The 23565-nt window shown below is 32.1% G+C and overlaps 1 protein-coding gene across 2 annotated transcripts in view; it reads right to left on the bottom strand.

Moving 5' to 3' along the window:
• The window catches only part of MNAT1 (MNAT1 component of CDK activating kinase), a 173259-nt gene that overhangs the window by 55054 nt on the left and 94640 nt on the right, over window positions 1-23565 (bottom strand). Inside the window, exons 7-8 of one of the 2 annotated variants that reach the window (XM_039864402.1) lie at window positions 11355-11476; window positions 2076-2181 (exon numbers count right to left, since the gene is read on the bottom strand). In XM_039864402.1, coding sequence (XP_039720336.1) covers window positions 2091-2181; window positions 11355-11476 — 213 coding nt within the window. In that variant the 3' untranslated portion in view covers window positions 2076-2090. Of the gene's footprint in view, window positions 1-2075; window positions 2182-11354; window positions 11477-23565 lie in introns of those variants that run through there. The other variant, XM_039864393.1, reaches the window with a different exon arrangement.

Here is a 23565-nt window from a genome sequence, read left to right as displayed (position 1 = left end):
CACACCCCTACAAAAACAACAACAACAAAAAACCACAGAGAACGGAGAATGAGAATTTGACTCATGCTTAGAGTAGAACAATCTTCTTTTCTTCTGTTTTTTTTTTTAGAGAACATAAGGAAAATTGCTACATAATTTAATCCACAGTTCTTAAATATACTTCCTGAAACTATAATAATCTAAAAGCATAATAAAAATATAGCTCATTTAGATTTTGAAAGCTCTGTATACGGCAAGGTCATATGGTAGAGCAAAGAAAAATTATCCTAAGAAACTAAGAATCTAGTCTTCGTTTTGTACTAACCAGAGATGTGACTATGAGATCAAGAGTTTTCTTTCTTCCTCTATAGTGATCTCATTACACTTAAGTCTCCCATAAAAGAGGAGTTGTATGGAGTACCTCAAAAGTTTTTTTCTCCCAGCTCTTGCATCTCTTTAGAAACATATTTTTTAGTAATAATATTTGATAAATAACTGAACCTAAAGCAACTGGCACAACTATGCTGCCTCAAAGAACCTCTCCCCCATCTCCTTCATCATAGCAAACAGCAGCTTTGTTGCTCAGATATAATCCTGGGAGCAACTTTTTCATATCCCCTATATCCAATCCATTAAAAATTCTCTAGTCAGCTATCAAAATTATATCTATAATCTGGCTACTTTCTCAGTGCTACACTGCTACCATCTTAGTATAAGCCACTACCATCTTAACCAGGACTGCTACAAGTTTTCTTCCTTTCAACCCATCAATTCTCTTATAAATAATCTTTCTAAATGTAAGTTATGTAACACACCCCTGTCCAAAATTCTCCTATGACTACCCATCTCCTTCAAAGTAGAAGTCCAAATCTCGACCACCATCTAAAAAACCCTACATGATCTAACCGGGCCCAGTCTGCCTCCTTACAAAAAAAAACTTGCTCCCACTCTGACCTCATCTCCTATCATTCCCCAATTCACTCTGCTTCACCCACCTCGTTTCTCTTCCTCATATACACTCCTGCCTTAAGGGCTTTGTACTTACAGTTCCTTCTGACTCTCTCTGTGATATCACATGATTAACTTCTTTGCTTAATTCATTTCTGTTCAAATACCATACTACAAAAGATTCCATCACTACCTACATAACAATAGCATTCGTACTCCAATCACTACATGTCCCTTTATCTTGCTGTATTCGTCTTTGAAGTATTAATTATTATCTAACAGATTCATTCGTGTATTTTTATTGTTGGTTTCACCTCAGTAGAATGTAAGCTTAATGACAGTAGGTGTTTTCTCTGTTTTGCTCACTGCTGTTTCCTCAGCACCTAGAAGAGCAACTGGCATGCAGGAGGTGCTTGATAATCAAAAAAATAAGAAAAGTAAAGGAACTACTAAATAATCAATTGTTTTCTCAATTAACATGAGGTAAATACTATGAGGTTTCATTTCCCAATGGAGACAATTATACATAGATATACAGGGTTTACTGACTTTTATAACGATTTGGGAGAAATTGACCAAATTCCAATAATAAATTGAGCTTGCTTTTTTAGGGTCCTATAAAATTTTGAATTAAAACTATATTTCATTGTAATAATTTATAGTTATAATTTTATTAATAAACTAAATACTTTGATTTATTTAGTGCTTCTTTTCTTTCCGAGCTTAATTTTGAAATATATATTTTATTAATATTGTGATTTAATACTCTTAAAGTCCCTAGTACAAAAGACTATTCTGGAATCAACTGCATAATTACATTTCCTCAGTGACCTTGTAATCTCGTGAGCATTTACTCTAGACTAAACAGCCTCGTTCAGCTGCCCTGTGTCTGACTGCCGATGAAAGAAGCTTGTTTGACAACTGCTTCAAGCAGAAACATATTTTTTCCATGATTGCATAAAAAAGATTTAAAACTTACCAGACTAGAGCCAGACTAAGACTTAAAGCAAAAAGGTTCATGTTAAATGTGTGAGTTGATTTCTAATTCAAATGCCAACAAAAACAGATATTAAAGACATTTTGCTGTCATGGCCAGCAAAAGAAAAAAAAGTTAATTCAGTAATACTCTCATAATTACAACAAAGTATAATTATGTAAAATAATTATATATACATACATGTTGTGATCATTTTTGTGACTTCTATTTTTCCATATTCTTTGATTTTTCTGGTGCTCCTGAGACTTCTTCTAAAACTAACATATAAACTTAAATGGACAGTATCAAAAACAAAACAAACATAAAGCAAAACACCTATTCTCCATTCTTAGGCAATCCACGTATAATTAATTAGTCAATAGGTAAAGACCTTGACCAAAAAAACAGAAATTCATTCAATGTGATTTAAAAAACTACTTCCTCAATATAAGAAAAATCACTTACAGAGCCAACACAATACTTAATGATGAAACACTTGAAGCATTCACAAAATAATCAGAAATATTACCAGAACTGTGTAACATCAGGTCAAGAAGTTCTAGCCAAATGCAATAAAATATAAAATTGAAGTTAGAACATTTAAACAAAAAAATTTCATTTTTTCAGATGACCGACTTCCAAATAAAACCCCAGATATTCATCTAATAGAACAATTAAAATTATAAGAGCTCAGTAAAGCAGCTAGATACAAAATAAAATATATTTAAGCAAGAACCAGTTAGAAAGCATAGTGAAAATTTTATAACGATAGCATCACAATTATGATATAAGGAAAATTCATTTCCAAGAAATGTGTGAGATATATGAAAACTCAGTAAATTTTAAATGCCTATTCTGTTCTACTCAGTTTATAATTCTAAAGCAATTCCAAATAAAATCCTAAAAGGAGTGGTGTTTGGTTGTTTTCTTGGGTGTTATAGGGATGACTGTGTCTTAGTTAAGTTGTTGGCAGGTTTTGGTTTGATCTGTTTCATTGTTTCACAGTATTTTATTCTGAAAATTTTCAAATGTATAGAAAACTTTAAAGAATTATAGAATGCTTTGTTGCTCTGGACAATTTTTTGGAAGAATAAATGTATAAAAATGCAAAGAATACTTTGAAAAAGATAAGTAGCACAGTAAGATTTGTCCCATGTATGGTAGGCAGAATTCTGAGATGGCCCCCAAGATTCATACCACCTGTATGCTGGATTTCACTCCTGATATTATATTCCAGTAGTCCTCCATTATCTGCAGTTTTGCTTTCTGTGGCTTCAGTTACCCAGGGTCAACCACAGTCCAAAATATTAAATGGAAAATTTTAGAAATAAATAATTCATAAGTTTGAAATTGTGTGCTGTTCTGAGTAGCATGTTGAATGAAATCTTTCACTGTCTCACTCCATTCTGCCTAAAATGTAATTCATCCCTTTATCCAAGGTATCCATGCTATATATGCTACTCGCCCATTAGTCACCAGAAGCTTGGTTATCAGATCAACTGTCATGGTATCTCAATGCTTGTGTTCAAGTAACCCTTATTTTACTTAATAATATTCCTAAAGTGCAAGAGTAGTGATGCTATTAATTCATATATGCCAAAGAGAAGCTATAAAGTGCTTCCTTTAAGTAAAAAGGTGAAATTTCTCAACTTAATAAGAAAAAATATCATACACCAAGGCTGCTAAGATCTACAGAAAAAACAAATCTTCTATCCCTGAAATTGTGAAGAAAAAAAGAAATTCATGATAGTTTTGCTGTACCATCCCTAACTGCAAAACTCACCGCCCTAGTACATGATAAGTGCTTAGTTAAGATGGAAATGGCATTAAATTTGTGGGTGGAAGACATGAAAAGAAAACGTGTTCCAACTGAGGTAATGTGTTACACTGGAAAGCATGGACCCTATATAAAGACTTAAGCAAGAGATTCCCTGAAATGAGTGACATCAAGCCATTTACTGCAAGTAAGGGATGGTCACACAAATTCAGAAATAAGTCTGGCATTTTATTATCTCACATCATCACAAGAAGAAGGGTGAGTATAGTAATACAATATTTTGAGAGAAAAAGACCACATTCACATAACTTTTATTAGGGTATATTGTTATAACTGTTCTATCTTATTATTAGTTACTGTTGTTAACTCTTACTATGCCTAATTTATAAACAAAACTTTTCCACAGGCATGTATGATTAAGAAAAACATAGTATATATAGGGTCCGGTACTATACACAATTTCAGGTATCCACTGGGGGGGTCTTGAAACATGTACCCCGCAGATAAGGGGGCACTACTATATATAGCAAAAGGCATTTTGCAGATGTAATTAAGATGTCAAATTGGTTGATTGCAAGTTAATAAAAGAGAAATTATCTAGGTGGACCATACTTAATCAGGTAGGAGCCCTTAAAAAGGAAAAGATTCAAAGAAATTTTCTCCTGCTAGCATTAAAAAAGATGGAAGCCATTGTAAAGTCTACATATGCAAGTGACCTAATTCTACCAACAACATAAATGAGCTTGGAAGGCAATCCCCAAGCTTTGCTTACATAAAACCACAGCACCTGCTGATAGTTTGGTTGCAACCATGTGCAACCAGAGCAGAGGATCCTGGTAACCAGTGCCCAGACTGCTGACTCAGACACTGATAATAAATGACATAAAAATGGATATTGTTTTAAGATGCTTAAATTTGTGGTAATTTGATATACAGCAATAGAAAATAAATACACGACTTAATATTAAAACACGTTATGAATTTATATTAATAATAATGTGATACTGCTGAAAAACTGAAACAGATTAATGGAAAAGAAAGGGCAGCAGAGAAAAAGTCCTGGTATATTAATGTAACACATTAATGGAGAGAAGAGGGATTATTAAATGAATTATTCTGGGCCAAATGATTTACTATGTTGATAATAAAAATTCTTTTATAGCTCCTCGCAACAAAATAAATTCCAGATGGATTAAGTGATTAAATGTGAAAACTGAAGCTACATAAAAATTATAATATAAATAAAAATACACAAAGTTCAGTGTTGGTTTAGAACTTCCTAAGTAGAAGAACAATAGAAAAATAACATGACACCAGATTAAAGTAACATGGCTCAGATTAAAACTACTTCACATCATAAATAATGTAATAGACAAATTTTTTGGAATTTCAAAGGTTAATAGTCTTACTATATGACTGCCTCATAGAAACAAGTAAAACAATACTACCCCAACAGAACGGGGCACATGGAACATAAACAATAATTCACGCACAGGGCAGAAAGGCTGAAAAGAAATTACTAGGGGAGCTGAGCAAGAAATGTAAAGGCAAAGCGCCTCTTAAGGAAACCAAACAACACATGCAATGGCACAAAAACGTGTGCGACACCACGAAGTTCTTAAGAAACACCAAGTATGAGAGGGGCAGGATATATGGCAGGTAGATGGGGTCAGATTATGCAGGTAAAGATGAGCTACTGAAGGATATTAATAATAGAGAGACATGACCAGATTGATATAACAGAAAGTTTTCTCCAACAATGAGAAAGGACTTAAGGGAGACAAGGAGAATGTTAAAACAAAAAATTTGTTAGAATGTTTAATATCTCATCTCGAATTTTTAAAATACAAAGTTCCAATTTATCAATTTTTAAGAGCAAAAGAATGGTCATGAAAAGTATCTCCAATGTTACCATGAAGGCAGATCTTCTATTATGGGGGACTACACCCTACCCTATTTCCTCAAGAATGAACACTTTTAATTGCTTTGTTAATAATGGTAATGGATTTGTAACAGATCAGTTACTTTTGTTCAGCAAGTTGGGTTTATCAATGCAGTCTGTAGCCACACAAAAAAAATAATTGATAGGTGCTGATGGAGATCAAACAAGAAATTTTTACTTATCAACAGGTTCTAGTTAACTGATTTAATACTATTATTACTACCACAATTTTCACAACTAATTATGCAATAATAGTTAAATAATCTATTACCTGGTTAGGAAAGACTCAAGATTTAAACCATCATAGTTTAAATCCATTTTTTAAAGCTATACTAAATTGATAGCACAAAAAATATTGGTTATGTTAGCAGAAGAGAAAGAAATGAACATGTGCATTTGGCTACCATACTCTACCACAAAAGACATACAGAAATGCTCTACAGGAAATGATTAAAATTTTGGTAGCAAATGGCTTCATTTAAATTCATGAATAAGGATAACTGAAAAATATACATCTTACTTAAAGACCATATTTTACCTTATAAAACAACAGTTTTTCCTTATTTCTACAAGAAGCTCACAAATAAACAGCCCATATTAAGTAAATCACATATATATTTAAAACAGTAGTGATATTTGATTAAATAATCTGAAATTGATGAATAAAGTTGATAAATGCTTAAGATGTATATCAGTTAAGGGAATAATTCTTCTTTGAGTAGAAGGTAGTAAAATATTCACTAGAAAGCTAGTTGATTATTAAAAAGACAATCTCACAGTGCCAATCAAGAGACTTTACTAAACCAACCACTAAAGCCAGTCTGGGGAATTTCAATTAGCAGTTAAGTTTTCCCAAAGCTTGCTCCCATTGGCACAGAATTAATAAAACGTGTTTACATATTGCCTTGAGCAAACCAGAAGTGTACTGCCAGTACAATTTGAACTATAAATATATATTCATAATACTCTCCCAAATGAGAAAATCTCATTTATTCTTCATCTACTTCTCAAGTTTAACTTTAGAAAAGATATCATTAAAAATCACCCAAAATCTCATGGCAATGTACTTTTTGATTCATCCTTTATCAAAGTTATACCTGAGGACAAAACTGTAGTTTTTTTGGAGGCATTCTCCCAAGACCTTATGTCACCCACTCCCAAAAATATATAATTAAAATTAATTCGAAAGTGCCTGCATCCACAATTTTGCGCCAATTAAAGTGAAGCTGCCAGTGTACTACTCTTAAATTCATCATGTCATAGAGATTGCAAAGCAGATATAAGAAAATGGAAATGAGGTAGTTAATTTATTCTCTATTTGCCTCTAGAGAAATTAAACTCGTTCCCTCTGTAGAATAACATAATACAAAATGGAAATTCTGTTGTAATAGGAAAAGAAAAGAAAGGAGTAGAAGCTAGAGAACTTGGGGAAGAGGAAGAGCCTACTGTACAGAGATAACTAAGACTTATTAGATTCGCTCTTCTAACGAAGATGTGGACAACTGTTAGGACAGATGTGTAACAATTACACCTTTAGTCAACCGAAGTTAATATTCCTTGTATTTTAAAAGCATCGCCTTTGAGGATACCAAATCATTCTTTGAAAAGTAACTTCACAGAGTAACTTCTTCAGTTTCTCTCTAAATTTTTCTGAAAATTATAGTAGGTAAAAATGTATTCTAGAATAAGAAAAAAGGAAACATATGGCTTTCAGAATAGAAAATGAACTAGTAGTATCAGAAATCTATTTAAGATTTATTTTGGCAAATGTTTAAATATTAGGTCATAACCTATTACTAAAGAGACCGGCTCCAAAAATTATCTGTATAGAATTCAATCCCTTTCTCAAGGTAGAAGGGTAAAGAGAAGGAAGGTATGAGATACATTCTATTTTGGTAGATAGTTTTATGTCAAAAGTCAATGTTTCTTTAGCAATTCTGATGTCACTATTGATGATGTAGAAATTCCTCCACTCATTAGCCACCGATGTCTAAAAGAAACTATCACAGTCAAGGTCTATTGCTTGAAATGCATACATGTTTGTTTGTTTGTTTGTTTGTTTGTAATCAGAACAATTTGCCTTCTTAACTTTTGTGGATACGAATATATGTAGTCTTTGTTGAGACAAAAGTCTACTTCTAGAAATCTAGAACTAAATTCTAAATTGTCAATGGTTAGTAATGAAAGATCCCCAACTCCCGCCAAAATAAAGCAATCCAGCTCCCTTTATTTAAGTTTAAATAAGATTTTAGGTATAAAAAACTTGGAAAAAGTACACATACTATTGTTATACCTTATCTACAGGATGCTTATCCTATTCAGCAATCACTGAACACTAAATAGAAGAGGAAATGAACTGTTACTAAAAAAAAAAACAAAAACAAAAAAAAAAAACAACCAAGACTCAGCTACTGGGGAAAGGCAAAGGTTGGGTGCCACTGGGGGAGGAGTAGAAAACCTATTGTCACCCTCCTGAAACCTAAACTGACACAGTCAAAACTTTCAACCACTGAGGAAAAGCAGGACACCTACTCTTGCCGAGACTAACATACTAATGCAAAGCACAGGTCGGGGAGGGACAGGAAACTATCACTATCTTATACCCAGGACACCCCCATCACCATGAATACAACACAGAGTTCAGCTGTGGGGATGGGAGAGGAATAGCAAACCCACTTGCACTCTGAAGTAGAAGACAAAAGTTGTTTGCCTCTGGGAAAGAGATAGGTACACTGAGAGTACCACCCAAGGCTCCACCACAGAGGACCTTCTAAGATTAAAGCTTGAATAGGAGAACTAAGAAATCCCCTTGCTCCCACCGTAAGACTTATTCCAAGTAAAAAGCAAAATCAGGGAGGGGCATAAAGAGAAAACTCCTGCGTGGCTTGGGCTTGCAGGGCCTGCTGAAAGCTGAGGGCAGAGGAAGAAAACTGGGAAAATCCTTCCAGCACTCTAGGCCTCATACCAGTCACAATGTGGCAAGAGACCACAACTGGAAGAATCTGAAGCCTCTGATATACTGACGGTAACTAGAGCAACCACAAAACCTAAACTGAGATCAAACTGCAGACTTAATACTCAACTCCCAACACCAATGGCCTAACAGAATAAGGGACAAATATTTCTGGATATAAATATTACTTACCTCAATCTCTACCGTTCTGTTGCACAGAATATCCAATATTCAAGCAATATTGGATATTTATAATAAACCCACAAGAAAGCAGGAAAAACAACTCTTTCATCAAGACATAAAATAGTCAACGGAACCAGATCAAGAGATGTTGGAAGTATCAAAGAGGTACTTTAAAATGACATGATTAATGAGTTAAAGGATCTAGTGAAAAAGGTGGATAACATGTATAAAGACATAGGAAATTTCAGTAAAGTGATGGAAATTACAGAAAGGAGTGAAATGGAAGTGCTAGATATGAAAATTGCAGTATCAAAAATAATTCTTTTGATGGATTTATCAGCAGAAAGGAAACAGAAGAAAAATTGAACTTTAGGAAAGGACAAGAGGAATAATACAAATCTGAAACACAAATTTAAGAAAAGATCAAAAAACACAAAATAGAGCACTGAAGAACTGTAAAATAGTAAAAGGTCTAACATATGTGAAATCAGAATCTCAGAATAAAAACAGAAAATGGAGCAGAATAAATCTGTGAAGAGATAATAGTTATATCTACAAAATAAAAACAATGAATTATAGATCCAAGAAGTTCAGAGAAACTATATCTTTACAGACAATGCCAGATCCTTAGAGAAAACATACAGTAAATTCTGCTTTTCTAAATCCAATCTAGGAATCTCAGCCTATTATTTGGAGTATTTAGACCTGTACTATCGAATATGGTAGCCACTAGTCATACGTGTTTATTTAAATTAAATTGAATAAAATTTAAAATTCAGTTCCTCAATTACACTAGGCACACTCAAGTGCTCAGCAGAAACATGTAACTGTGGCTACTACCTTGGATAGTACAGACCAAGAATATTTCTATTACTTCAGAAAGTTTTATTGGACAGTGTTGGTTTAGAACATTTACATTTAATGTAATTACTAATATAGCTAAGATTAAGTCTACCATCATGCAATTTGTTTCCTAATTGTCTCATTTCTTTATTTTTCCCCTCCTTCTTTTCCTGTCCTTCTTTTTATTAATGGAGTATTTCTTATGATCTCATTATTTTCTGATATTGACTTACTAACTATCCCATTTTGTTTTACATTTTTAGTAGCTGTTCTAGGGTTTTTATTAAACATCTTTAACTTATCACAGTCTGTCTCCAGATACTATTATACCACTTCACATGCAGTGTAAGAACATTACAACAGCACAGTTTTTTCTCTCTTCCTATCCTTTGTACTAATTGTCATACATTTTACTTGTGCACTGTTATTATGTATGGCCATTTCTATGATCTTTCAAACGTAATTTTGATGACAAAATTATTAGAAAATTCATAACCCTGTAGGAGTACTATTTTAAATACTTTGTCTTCACTGACATAAAAGTAAATATTTTAAGAAAATTTATTTTAGAGATATAGAATTCTGGCTCTTGTTTACCCAGTAAGAGATAAGAAATCAATGTCTAAATCACTTATAACTTTTTATGTCGTAAAACCCTAGATTGTCTCCTGAAGCTTCAGTTTTAGCATTTAGGCCAATAATTTGATAAATTTATCTCAAACTCAAAAGGAGTTTTAGGCTTTGCTTCATGCCGTGGCTTCGTGCTTGGAGGATGTAGGACTTTATGAACATTCAGAACTAAAGAAAACCTTAAAGATTTGCCAAAGATCAGATAAGTACATTATCTGTCATTTTAGTAATAATTTTACCTTGGAGCCTCCATGTTCATAATCAAAATACTAGGTGGTATGTTCAAAACTGGCTTTGCTTTTGAACATGCAAATAGATTTTATCTGTTTCATATATCTTGTTTTTGCTATTGGGGTCTTTTTTAAAATTATTTTTTAATTACTTGATATCACTATATCCATTATTTTCTTTTCACATTATATCTTTACACTATTTTACTTTTTTAGGAAACAACCAATTCTGGATCATCTTTTTATTCAATAGTTCAGATTGAGACACAAGAACAAGATATTATTTGCTCTATCCAAAAAAGTCTGTGTCTGTACTATTCAAGTATAAAAATGCCCACCTCCTCCCCTGAGAAAGACTGATCCTCTCCATCACTTACAAACGCTATAATCCCATATTCATTTTCAAAATGAATGCATATAAATAGCTTTCGAGCCGCTGGCCAGCCCTACATACATCTTTTCATAAAATGTATTGTGTGACTCATTTCTCATAAATATAGTTTCACTGTAGACAGCAGACAGTGAGTAAATCTACTCTTTTCCATGGCAAGGAGCTCAACTCTCATATTTTTACTGGCTCACTACTGACGAATTAAGCCCTAATTTCTAAAAAATATATAATGAGCTGAAAATGAACAGCTACTTCAGTATTGCTGCCAAAGACAGCCTTAAAAGGGAGCTAATACAATCCAATTTCAATCTCAAAAGATCTAATAAGACCATAAAAAAATAATGTATTAACTTAGTATTAAGCACTATTCTTTTTTACAAAAGGGTACAAAGTTCTGTAAATGCAAAATCTAATAATGTCAAAGTGTCCGTTAAAAATAGAAACAACACAACAAAAACCCTAATCATCAGCTCCTCAATGAGAAGTTCTTTTGGGCACTTACCCAAGTCTTCCTAGCATCTCAAAGTCAGGAACTTGTGGTCCACATGTCTCTATTTGCAGTGGCTGATACTCATAGAGAGCTTCTTCAAGCTTTTGAATAGGTGCTAATGAAATATGTTGACCCTGTTAGAAAAATGAAGGAAATATCTTTTAATATTACTTTTATTTACTACTTACTTGTAATCATTTTAAAGGTGAAATAAATTACTCAGATTAAAAATATTATCCATTATGTTTGCAATTCCACGCATATAATTCATTACATTACTGAAAGCCACATTATGTAATTAACATATAGTCACTGGCGTGAATTAAAGGAAAAAAATTAAATCCATCATTAAATTCAAATTTATCCTTAAAGAGTATAGCTGTTCAATGTCAATGGTAGAATTCAGCAAATATATAAGCATAATCCAGCCTCATATTTTCCTATTTCTTATAATACAGCTTTGACAGTTTTGGTAATCAGTATTTTGTTGACAGCGTTCACTAAGGAAGGACACTAATGAAATTATCCTCTACAAAGTCTGTCACATAAATATCCGTTTTCTTAAGTCTTTACAATGGAATCAAACTTCCTTATCAAATGTATGTAATGATGTCTACTTACACACACACACACACCAAAAATAAGAAAATTTTATGCTAAAAACTAGGTTGAATGAAACATCCAGGTATTTTTCTAAAAATAAATAACTACTAGATCTACTAGATAACTAAAATAAAAGGACCATATTTGATCACAAGTATATAAAATAAAATGCCACTCAGCCATATAGTATCATTACATTGAGATTTACATAATTATCATACATCTCAGGATAGAATTCTATTTTGAAAAATCTCTATTTTTTTAATGAAGTCTATGTTTCCAATTCTAACTTTAGTTCTGTAATTTTTCTTGCTATAGTTTTCATCAATTTCTCTATTTCCAAATTTTTAAATAAAAACCAGTTCTTATACTTAATTCCATTTATTCCTAGTTTGTAATTTATTCCTATTGTTACCTCCTTAGTTTTCTTTACTTTTCCCCTAAATTACTAAGTTGAATATATATTTGTTATCTTATTTTTAAGCAAAAACTATGACTTAAAAAGCAATAAAGTACAAACCTATATAATTTTATTAACTAATGTCACCCCAATAAATTTAATTTTTAAAAAGTGAAAAAGTATAATCGAGGCTGCGAGGAACAACCATGAAAGATGTTTGCATCTGACTTGTGGTTTGTCTCTTCAACAAGTTTAATCCCTTGTAGCATCATCCTAGCTAGTTTACCAACATATCAATAGCTTCCCTGACTCTGTGACCTCAAAAGTCTTTCACCAAACACAGGCACAAGACTTAAACAGACATTTCTCTAATGATAAATAAATGGCCAACAAGCACATAAAAAGATGCTTAACATCTCAAGTCATTAGGGAAATGCAAATAAAAACAGTGATAAACCACTTAATACTCATGGCTATTTAGAATGGTATTAGCCAAAAACAAATAAACAAACAAACAAATAAAAAGATAACAAAAAAATACACAATAAATAACAAATGTTGGCATATGTGCAGAAATAGGAACTCTTAAGCATTGCTAGTAGAAATGTAAAATGGTATAGCCACTATGAAAAACAGGGTGGCAATTGCTCAAAAAATTGCAGATTTACCATATGAGCCAAAAATTCTACTTCTGGGTATATAATCAAAAGTAGTAAAAGGAGGAACTTAAACAGATATTTGTATACTCATGTTCATAGCAGCATTATTCATAACAGCCAAAAGGTAGAAGCAATCCATGTGTCTATCAATGGATGAATGAATAAACAAAATGTGGTATTATACCTAATGGAATATTATTCAGCCTTTAAAAGGAAGAAAATTTTGACACATCCTAAAACATGGATGAACCCTGAAGACATTATGCTAAGTGAAATAAGCCAGTCACAAAAGAACAAATACTGTATGAGTCCAATTACATGAAGTTACTAGAGTAGTAAAACTCATAGAGACAGCAGCATAGTGCTTGCCAGAGTCTAGGGCAGCCAGGGGAAGAGGGGCTTTAGTATTCTAATGGGTATAGAGTTTTCGTTGGAAAAGATAAAAAATTCTAGAGATGGACAGTGGCAATGGAGGCACTTAACATACTTAATGCCAAGAAATGTATACTTATTAAAAAATAATTAAAATAGCAAAATTTATGTTATGTTTATCTTACCACAATTTTTAGAAATGTGTTTTGAATATTCTGATTTACTTGACTGGAATAATACGGAGAAAAGAGAATAAAAGTGAAATATTTGGAAAACTTTGTTAACATTATTTTAACCCTTAACCTTCATGTGTTTCACAACCTTTCTAAATAAACATGAAACTGTCAAGCTAAATCTTACACTACCTCACAGTAATCCAATTGCTGAGAAATGAATCTGAGTACAGACCATTACATAGGTTAAGAGGCCTGCCTAAATGAGATATTTTGAGCGGCATTCTAGGGATATTTTGAATGTCATTCTGACATCTCTGTTCCAAAGTGTCATCTTTATAAGCTGCCAAGTACTAAATTCTCCTGTCACAAGATGCAAAAAGTACAGTACTAGTGTCACATTTTCAGGTTAGAAAAAATAAAGGAAAGAAAGAAGAAGAAAACAGTAAGAAGTGAAATAATAGATATTATTATAGTCCAACTAACACAGTACTGCAGATTATTTTGCATGATACCAAATGGGTATTTCCAAGAGCTGGAATACTTCCCAGGTAAGCTAATATTGAATGAATGAATGAATGAATGAATGAATGAATGAAAAAACCATAGGCTCTCCTAAGTCATTATACTGGGAAACAACATACTAAAAGTGATCATTTCCTAAATATCATTAATGATGCCCAAGTAACTGAAGTTATGCCCAAGTAACTGAAGTTATGCTGTCCAAAATCTCTGCAAGTTTGAATACATAAAAGATCATCTAATAATAATAATAGTTAACATTATTTACTCAGTGCCAGGCATTGGCCTAAGAGCTTCTTATGCATTATTTCATTATTATTCACAATACCTTTATGAGATAAATACTGCTATCCTCACTTTATGGATGAGGAACAGGGGTTCCTTATTACTTGCCAAGGTCATGCTGGAGCAGGTTGAGAATTAGAAGGAAGGTTTGTTTTATAGCTAAAGAAACTAAGACTCCCAAAATGTAAAATTTCCTAAGGTCACATAGAATTATATCTCCTAATTCCTATCCAAAGTGGCTTCTACCATACCACATTGCCTTTTAATATACTATTTGAGACAATATAATCATACTTAAAGAATATACCTAACACTGCCTTCAAGCTGCTCATTCTAAATAACAATTTCTTTTGGTAATTCAGTTATTTTCTATTTATTTTAGGAGCAAGCAGAGCAATTTTTATACTATGCTGTTCTGGTCACTCTAGGCAGATATCATCCTGTCATCACTATAACAGCTGCATAGTAATAACTTCCTGGTAGCACATAATTTCATGGTAAGTACAAATCATTCCCCCTCACAGAAATGGCTTTCTTTAATTTCTTTCAAAATTTACAGTAAGCAGCTTAAGACAAATAAGGGACAAGGACAAGAGCCTGTATGGTAAGTGGTAAACTATATACTTACACTGGCACTGCCTCTGAACTAAAATGAACTTAAGTGACACAGTTTCTCTAAGCTTCATTTTTATCACCTACAATAGGGGTTTGGGGGCAAATCGGGGGGTTCAATTATGTTTTTCCAAGTCTAATCTGCTATGATTTCATGACCACTAAGTGGAAACAAGCCACTACCTCAAAATGTATCATAAAAAAAAAAAAAGAATTTTCCCAAAATTTAATGTAAAATAATTTGATTCTATATATACTAGAGAAACAGTCAGTTGAAAAAACAAACAAGCACCAATTTCCAAATTCCCAGCTCTCTACTAGAATCATCAGACTACATTCCCTTTCTGAATGCATGTTTTAGAATTAGGAGAATACATAACTTTAAAAAAAAAAAATTATTATGGTTGGCCCTTTTGCTGACTTATTCCCACATCAGCCTTGTAAGCATTCCTTGTCTTTTAAAATATAGTGCCTGATAGATTACCAATTATTTCCCAAAAATTTCCTTTTCAAAAAAAAAAAAAGGCTTTTCCAGAATTCATATTCCAACCTTTCAAGAGGTTTCATCCTGAATACACTAAGAACACCATATTTTTCTAGCTCTTTAGTGATGACCTGTTCCATTCAAATATATAAGATACTCTTTAAAACATCAAAGAAGAATTTCTATAACTAACCTGAGCTTATTTAACCTTGTTCAACACTGGAAGTAGCCCTAGAAGAGTTATATCTTCACTTGGCCAAGCCAAGTCTCTGAAACTTTCTATTAAATTGACTCTGTACTTCAAAAATAAAATGTAACACATTTAGAAACATAAAATGTTGGGGAAAAATTAGGAAATTGGATCTATATTTAAAAGATTACTACATTAAAGCATCTCAAACATAATTACAACCTCACCCTATATGTTTAAAAAAAGATTTCTATAAATTCCTTTGTATTGGTATAGAACTACTAAAGCTCATATGGAAAATAAATGCGACAATATATTCGTGGACACATGCAATTAGTTTTCAGAAAGCCACGGGTCTCAAACTATAGATGAACATGAAATAAAAAGGAACAGCATTTTCTACCTCTGTTTTAATCTATTTTGACTATAACTGCATTCATACAAATTTATCTCCCCAAAAATGCAAAAATAAAGACAGAAAAGGAACTAAACTAGTTATCAATATCTCCAATAGTTCTACATCTAAAACATCAGAAACCTAAATGTTATCTAGAAGGGTCCTAAGTGATGTGACTGACTTAAGTTCAAAATAGCTGTAACAGTAAAATCACATCTTGCATAGAGATTAGGTTCTAAAGTGAGAGTAAGGCAAAAACTGGTTAAAATAACCCCTCAAAAAATTCCTAAGATAGTCCATAAAGTATACTACACATTGTTCTGCGCTTATTGTAATATCTTTATATACATCCAACTCAGCTAGTTTGTCATCCAGCATCAGAATAAATTACTGTTTGTTCTGTTGGAAACTCAATAAAGTAGCTGGCTTGCCTGTGGCAACCACGTTGTTCAAAAACACTTTTTACTGGGCAAAGAGAAGAATTCTTTGCTTTTTCTGCCTAGTTTGGTGTTGTTTTCCACTTTAGTTGAATTCAAATAAGTTAAATGTACATATGACATGACTGCTGAACATGACAAGTATGTTCATTCAACTGAATCCATGGTGGGGAAAATGACATTTGAGATGGGCTGTGAAGACTGAATGCAGCTGAAATAGAGGGAAGAAAGAGCAGTTCTAGCACAGGGAATTTCAATGCCAAGAGCAGCTTCCATACAATAGTGGAAATAAGAGCCAGAATATAAATGTAAAGAGAGAATGGACGTTGAGAAGTAGAAACACTGAGCAAACTTGATTACTGTTTTCATCAAATTACAAGGTAAAACGAAGATAGGAAGATACGGCAATAACTTAAAGAAAAGGTAGAGTCCAAGAGATTTTGTTTATTTTGCTTTGTTTTTGTTGTTCTAGATTTTATTTTTTCCTGAGAACTGATAAAAGAGGCAGTGCTGAAAATTATTATTTTTACATTCTTTCTCTGATGCTTCTCTTGCTACTGAACCATTTGTTGCCAAGAGGACAAGAGTGTCCAGCATATGTTTCTATAAAAAGATCAGAAAAGAAAAATATCAAGGAAACTATTTAGTGAAACAAAAGTTGTCTCCTTAAAAGGATCTATATAAATTTTAAGAAAAACAGTACTTGCCAGAAATTTTAAAAACAACTTTTCAGGCATATAGCATTTTAGCTTATTTATTTTTAGTAATTACAAAAATAGTTTCTAAGAAAGAATTCTTATCTTGGCACTTTAAGGGACCTTTTAGTTAACCAACAATAACGACAACTTATACATAATTTTAAATTTCTGAATGTGATAAAATATGAAAATGGCTTTATATTAAGTTCTCTATAAATATCACTATTACATAAGCAAAAAAAAATCACATAAGATTAGTAATCTTCTGAAGCAAAAATATTTTTCAGTGAAAAGGTAGTAAAAAGCTTCTTTATGCTGTAATAGAGACTGAATAATTCAAGAGATCATATTTTATTTAGTATAGTATTTTTATTTAGATCTAAACCCTGTGCTTACTGCACTGCCTAAGAATGTTTGTTCCATGGATTAACAACTTTTTGGTAAGAATCCACAGTATCCCACTCTCTCTAATCCTCTACTCCACACTATTCCCCCCAAAACTATATAACAAATCTCCTGATGTTATTTGAGGTCATTTAATTACAGAATGAGGCATTATTGTGCCACTCGCATTGTAGAAAATAAGTAAACAACAAAGCCAAGCTATAACTGACTTTATCCTTCTTCTATCCTAAACCAACAAATACTACAAATACCTTACCCATCCCAATCTTCCTTTTGCAAACACACATCACCAACACTACCACCACCTTCAAAAACCACCATGTAATTAAATCTGGACTCTTAAACGTAGAATAGAATATTTAGAATTTTCTGATTCCTTTCACTTGCAATTAGCGTAAATTGTCTTTTACAAAAGTCATGCATTATGAAATGTGATTACTAACAGTGGAGTTCCATGCAAAGGATACAGAAATATTTATTGAACAACTACTATATGTCATGCTAGGTACTATATATACATTAGAAGTAGTTACTCTTTTGCCTATTTTACAGTAAAAGAAGCTTAAGTTCTCAAAACCAAGTAATCTACTCAGGTTTCAAACCCTATACAGTCAGAATGTACCAAACACTTTTCTATTACAGGACTACAGTATGAAAATTTGTTTATCCAAACATTTAGTGGATATTAGGCACTGTGAAGTTATGACAGAAAGGATATACCACCATAACTGATTCTATTTTCAAACATTAACAATACATATTTATATTTATTAAACAAATTAGAAAGTGCTCATTCATTTTTTAACTATTAGCATATAAGTGTTTTTTAAATAAAGTTTCCCTAGTTCATTAAAACATATAACTATTTATTTTTAGAAAATATTCACATTTGACTATTCCATAATACATTTAGATTGATGCAAATTTTACCTGTACTGAGATATGTTTCATTATTCTAGATACTCTTAGTTCAGTCTCCTTTTCATAACAATCAAAAATATTATTTTCCTCAAATAATATACAAAATAATGGCTCATATATGAATTTATGTAAATTGAATATATTTTGAAATATGAACCTGAAAGACAATTTCTACTATAAAGAATAAACTACCTTCGTAGAAAGTTGATTATAATAACCAATCCTTTAAATTACATTTTACTATACTTTAACAGATCACTTTTTATAACTGACAGATATATTTTATGTTTATGATATGAATTACAAAAGCAATACAGAGAAATCATGATCTTGGTATATTTTTCTTCTGGGAACATTATGTAGTCACTGAGTATAAATGGTGGTTCCACAAACACAGCAGTACACAGTTTATCACATAATTCATTTTAGTTTTTTTTAATTAAAAAATTATTTTATAGCCTTGATAAATAAAATACACAAATATACATATAAATAAATAAAAATAAAGAGGCACATTTAGTAAAACAGTATCCTAGAGGAAAAGAAAGTAACTAGTACGAGAGACTTAAACACAGTTTTGAAGCCTTCTGGAAATTATAGGCTTGATAAAAGCATTAACATTCTACCAGTTGCTGAAACAGATGCTGCTGCCAATCAGCTGCATTTGCTGAAACATATTCTAAAGATTACTAATTAATCTCTATACTGAAACCAATGGCTGCTGCCATTTTGATCATCATTTAAAAAAAGAAAATGAAACAGTAACTCTATGACCAAATACAAGTACATAAATCACAATTCTAGGTAAGCTCTGCATCTACTTAATTAGTTATATCATCTTCTGATGTTGTTTATACTAAACCCAAAGCTACTATTGGCTGGAGTCAGGAGACTTATAACACCTTCACCTGCTATTTCTGAGTTATTTCTACTATTTACCACAGATAAATGAAATTGTTTGTGAGATACTTAGGAAAAAGTCACTATATAAGTATAAGATAGTATTTTCTTTGTTAATTTTGAACTTTTCAACCATAAGCTAAGGAGAACTAAGACTCGTGGAGGCATTCTCCTTCAGACCACATCTGCCTTTTCATTAGAACTTACCCTCACATCTTTGACCCCATCCCCAACATACATACACACACCCGGTATACTTTGTTCTACTACCATTATAGCTTACCTTTATTATGCGAACTCTGCTCATAGCACCACTCAGAATTTAACAAACATAAAAATAGTCAAAGAACTTGTTTTAAATTCATTTGAAAACATAAACATATACAGATAAAGTGAAAAATGTGAAGGTTCTTTTTATGATTTTCCAGCCTTTTAATGTTTTAATTTGATTCTTGAATATTAAGTAACACTATCTGTTCTACCATGTTTTTAAAGTTGCTTTCATTCAACTGTACATGCCTGTGACCTCCACAATGACCTCTACGAAAGCAGTTGTGCACTTTACTGTGGTGCAAATCCTCACAGACAAGTTGAACCTGTTCTTTTTGGCACTGAGCCCTTATGTTGAACACATAGCTGAGATTTATTATAAAAGGGGAACTAAGAGGCATTATTGCACAACATTTATTCTTCATATATAGCCAAGTATAACCTTTTACAACCTTTGCGAGCTCTTAAATAAACAGATCTCCTCTTAATTGCACAAAGAGTTTCTTATTGGTCACCAATCATATGGCATATTGAGATTCATTCTACATTAGGAAAAAGTTAGCACACAAATCATTTATACTAACAGTTGTTAAAGGTAGTCTCTTAATAGTTATTCAAAAATAATAACACTTGTAATACTCGGACCTAAGGATAATTACCTGCCTTGGTGTCCTTAGCCAGGTCAATGCAATGAAGTAATAAACACCTGTCTTCAAGAATCTATAGTAAAGCAGGTTTTAAAAAATCTTTCCACATCACTCTGAAAGATCTTTTAAAAACATTTCAGAGAAAACAGCCTTTACTTTTAGTTTTAATGTTTTTATTTTTTTAATTTCAAAGTTCAGTTTTAATTAGTTTCCCCATAGCACTTTAAAACACTTCCCATTCTAAACAATTTTGAGCTGGGCTGATACACGAGACTGCTGCCAAGCTACTTCCTCAATTCAACAGTAAATCTGATACCCTAAGGGAAGGAGAAATTTCATGAGTTCTAATAAGTATCTCTTATAACAGAATTACCACATTATTTACATTAATTCTTCAGGATTTGCTAATTGATCTATCATCAAAACTTGCCTTGTTGCAAACAAAAAAAAGAATATGACCTCAAAAGTATTCTATCCTGAAAGTCAGGTTCAAACTAGCTTATCAGCTAATTGCTCAACATAAAGGAAACCGAAATATGTTGATTCAGGTGAATAGTTCCTTGCTCTAAATTCTTCTAATTTTTATTACTATTAAGTGTACAATTGAAAAAATGCCTGTAGACATATGGGAGAAGGGAGTATTGTTTAACTCCCTTATTGTTTAGAGTTTCAGTTTTACAAGATGAAAAGAATTATGGAAATTGATGGTGGTGATGGTTGCACAATATTAATGTATTTAATACCACTGAACTGTAAACTTCAAAATGGTTAAGATGGTAAATTTTATGTTATGTGTATTTTACCAGAATAAAAAGTTCTTAATTTAAAAAAAATTGTTAAGGATTGACTATTAAATTGATTTTTAAATGGCAAAAAATCTGAAACATTTTTAGGAATTCTGGGTTCAACAGTGAACAAATATATTTGATGGCACCAAATATATTTTGTGAAGACAAAATAACTGAAGAGTTAAACAAAAAACTTTCTTTCATTAAAGTTTAACGTTTTAAGCAACATATTCACATTTTTCTAAGAAAAGACGTTTTAAACAATTTATATCCCTAATACTTTCTCCCTCTGTCTAGGAAATACAAGCAGAAGTTTATGAGTTTGGACTTTTTTTTAATTAATTACTAAAACAGAAAACATTTTTTTCTTGCAATATATAGTCCTTCAGAAAAAAACTACTAAATTTCCAGTGTTTTATGGGAATTACATCTTGACAGATAAAATTAGCATGCAAGAAAACTACTAACCAGTTTTTTCATAATATTAATTTATGCTAGGAGGCAACACAAAAATTGAGAATAACTATAAAACATGGATCAAATATGTAAAAAAAAAAATCCTCAAGATCTGATCTTATACTATGTTTTAACACTCACTATGTCAACACTGGTGGTATTTTTTAAATGCCTAAGCCCTCTAATTTGTTTTGAAATGCATGTGCTTCAAGATTTCCATAATATCCAAAACTACTCTTGATGAAGTCATAACTATAATTAAAAATAACATCCTAAGAAACCATAGTTGCAATGTTAATCAGGTTAACCCAGGTTAACCTCCAAATAACTTAAAGCAGCTGCAAGAAAAATCTCAGTCTCTATTTATTTTGGTTCTTCACATCACAACAGCTTTCCCATCTATATCTCTTTCCATCAAGAACGTAAGCATATGCTTTATCTGTCTGTAACTCCCTATTCTTTAAAAGTCCCCATTTTACCTGTCCCCTTAGAGTAATACCATGTTAAAAACATGGCCTTTGGAGTCCAAAAGAGTCAAATCCCAGTTTTACCTTGAGCAACTTTTTTTTAAAGATGCCTCAGTTTCATCTGTAAAATGTTTTAAATGATCAAATAAAATAAAAAATATATAAATAGCAGAAACAATTGTCTACAAAATGCTACCAATAGTTATTATTATTATTTCTGTATCATCGATTTCATCAGGAGGAAGAGGAGAGAGATTTTGTACCATCTCCACAGACTATAAGTCCCTACCAGATAAAACCACCACAGGCAATCATCACCATATGAACAGTAACCTTTCAAGTCTGCTTCAAAGTAAGTTAGAACTCAAAACATCTTCCTGAAGAAATAAAGTTTTGAATGGTGGTACAGTCCTAGGCTAACAATATACAAAATGCATTATTTTAAATTTAGTCTAGAGCCCTGGGATCAACATAGAAAACAAAGAAAAGTTTACTTTCTCTTTCCTAGCTGCAACCCTGGCAAAAGGCGAAAATTTCAAATTTCTGAAATTTTAGCTCCTCCCATTTTACCTTTTGCATTCCTATCCAGCACCTTTCCCAGGCATTTATTTCCCGCACTTTAACACTAATCTCCTAATTGGAAACACTCCACTGAAACCTACTGACTCCAAACATGCTTCCTAATCTTAAGTCACCAACCTGCATCTCACCACAATCAAAATTTCCTGGTATCACTAAGGTGTTAGGAGGAAAGAAATTGCATTGTATGATTTTGCTTAGTGGACATATGGTTTTTATTATTATTGCTTTTAAAAAGAACATTTGTAAAACATTTTTTTCTGAAACAAAATACAAAGCAGTAGTTGCCTTTCAAAGACATAGACTAAGAAATAGTAAGTGATCATTTTATATCTTGCTAATGTGTTTGCATTTTTAATAAGCATCAACAAATTATCTGGGCCAAATTTTTTCATCTCTATATTTCCCTATAAAAAAGAGATCCTCAAAAAAAATAATATTTTTCACCATGACTCAATTAGAGTAACAGTTGGAATTTCATGATGGGAAGAGGCCCTGGCTAAAATTTGAGTGTCTATAAATAATGAAATTCAGAGAATCTCAAAAGCAGACAGGACATTAAAGGTCTGCAGTCTTACTAGCCACTGGATTTTTGAATACTTTCTTCAATATCCCTGTCTTTGGCTAAATGTCTCGCAACTTACCAAGAGAGGTGAAAGCACCAAAATAGTCTATGGAGATATACTTCAGTACCCAAATAGATGCATAAAAGTACACACCTAACTAAATGAAGGAATGATTAAATCTATAGGGCACAGACAAAATTCTACACATCTATTAATGCATACAAACCACACAACCTAAGTTAAACTAAAACTCTTCAGTTTCTTTGTCCCTTAAGACCAGAATACATGATTCTTACTGAAGAGAGGCATGATTTTGTTGAGAAAATGCATTAACATCAATCACCATAGCAATACAAAATATAAATTAATAAATATTTAGGAAACTTCTTTAA

This window comes from Pteropus medius, unplaced genomic scaffold (assembly GCF_902729225.1).
Source record: "Pteropus medius unplaced genomic scaffold, Ma_sr-lr_union100, whole genome shotgun sequence".
In the NCBI taxonomy this organism is placed as follows: Eukaryota; Metazoa; Chordata; class Mammalia; order Chiroptera; family Pteropodidae; genus Pteropus; species Pteropus medius.
This window is presented reverse-complemented; position numbering and strand designations above follow the sequence as displayed.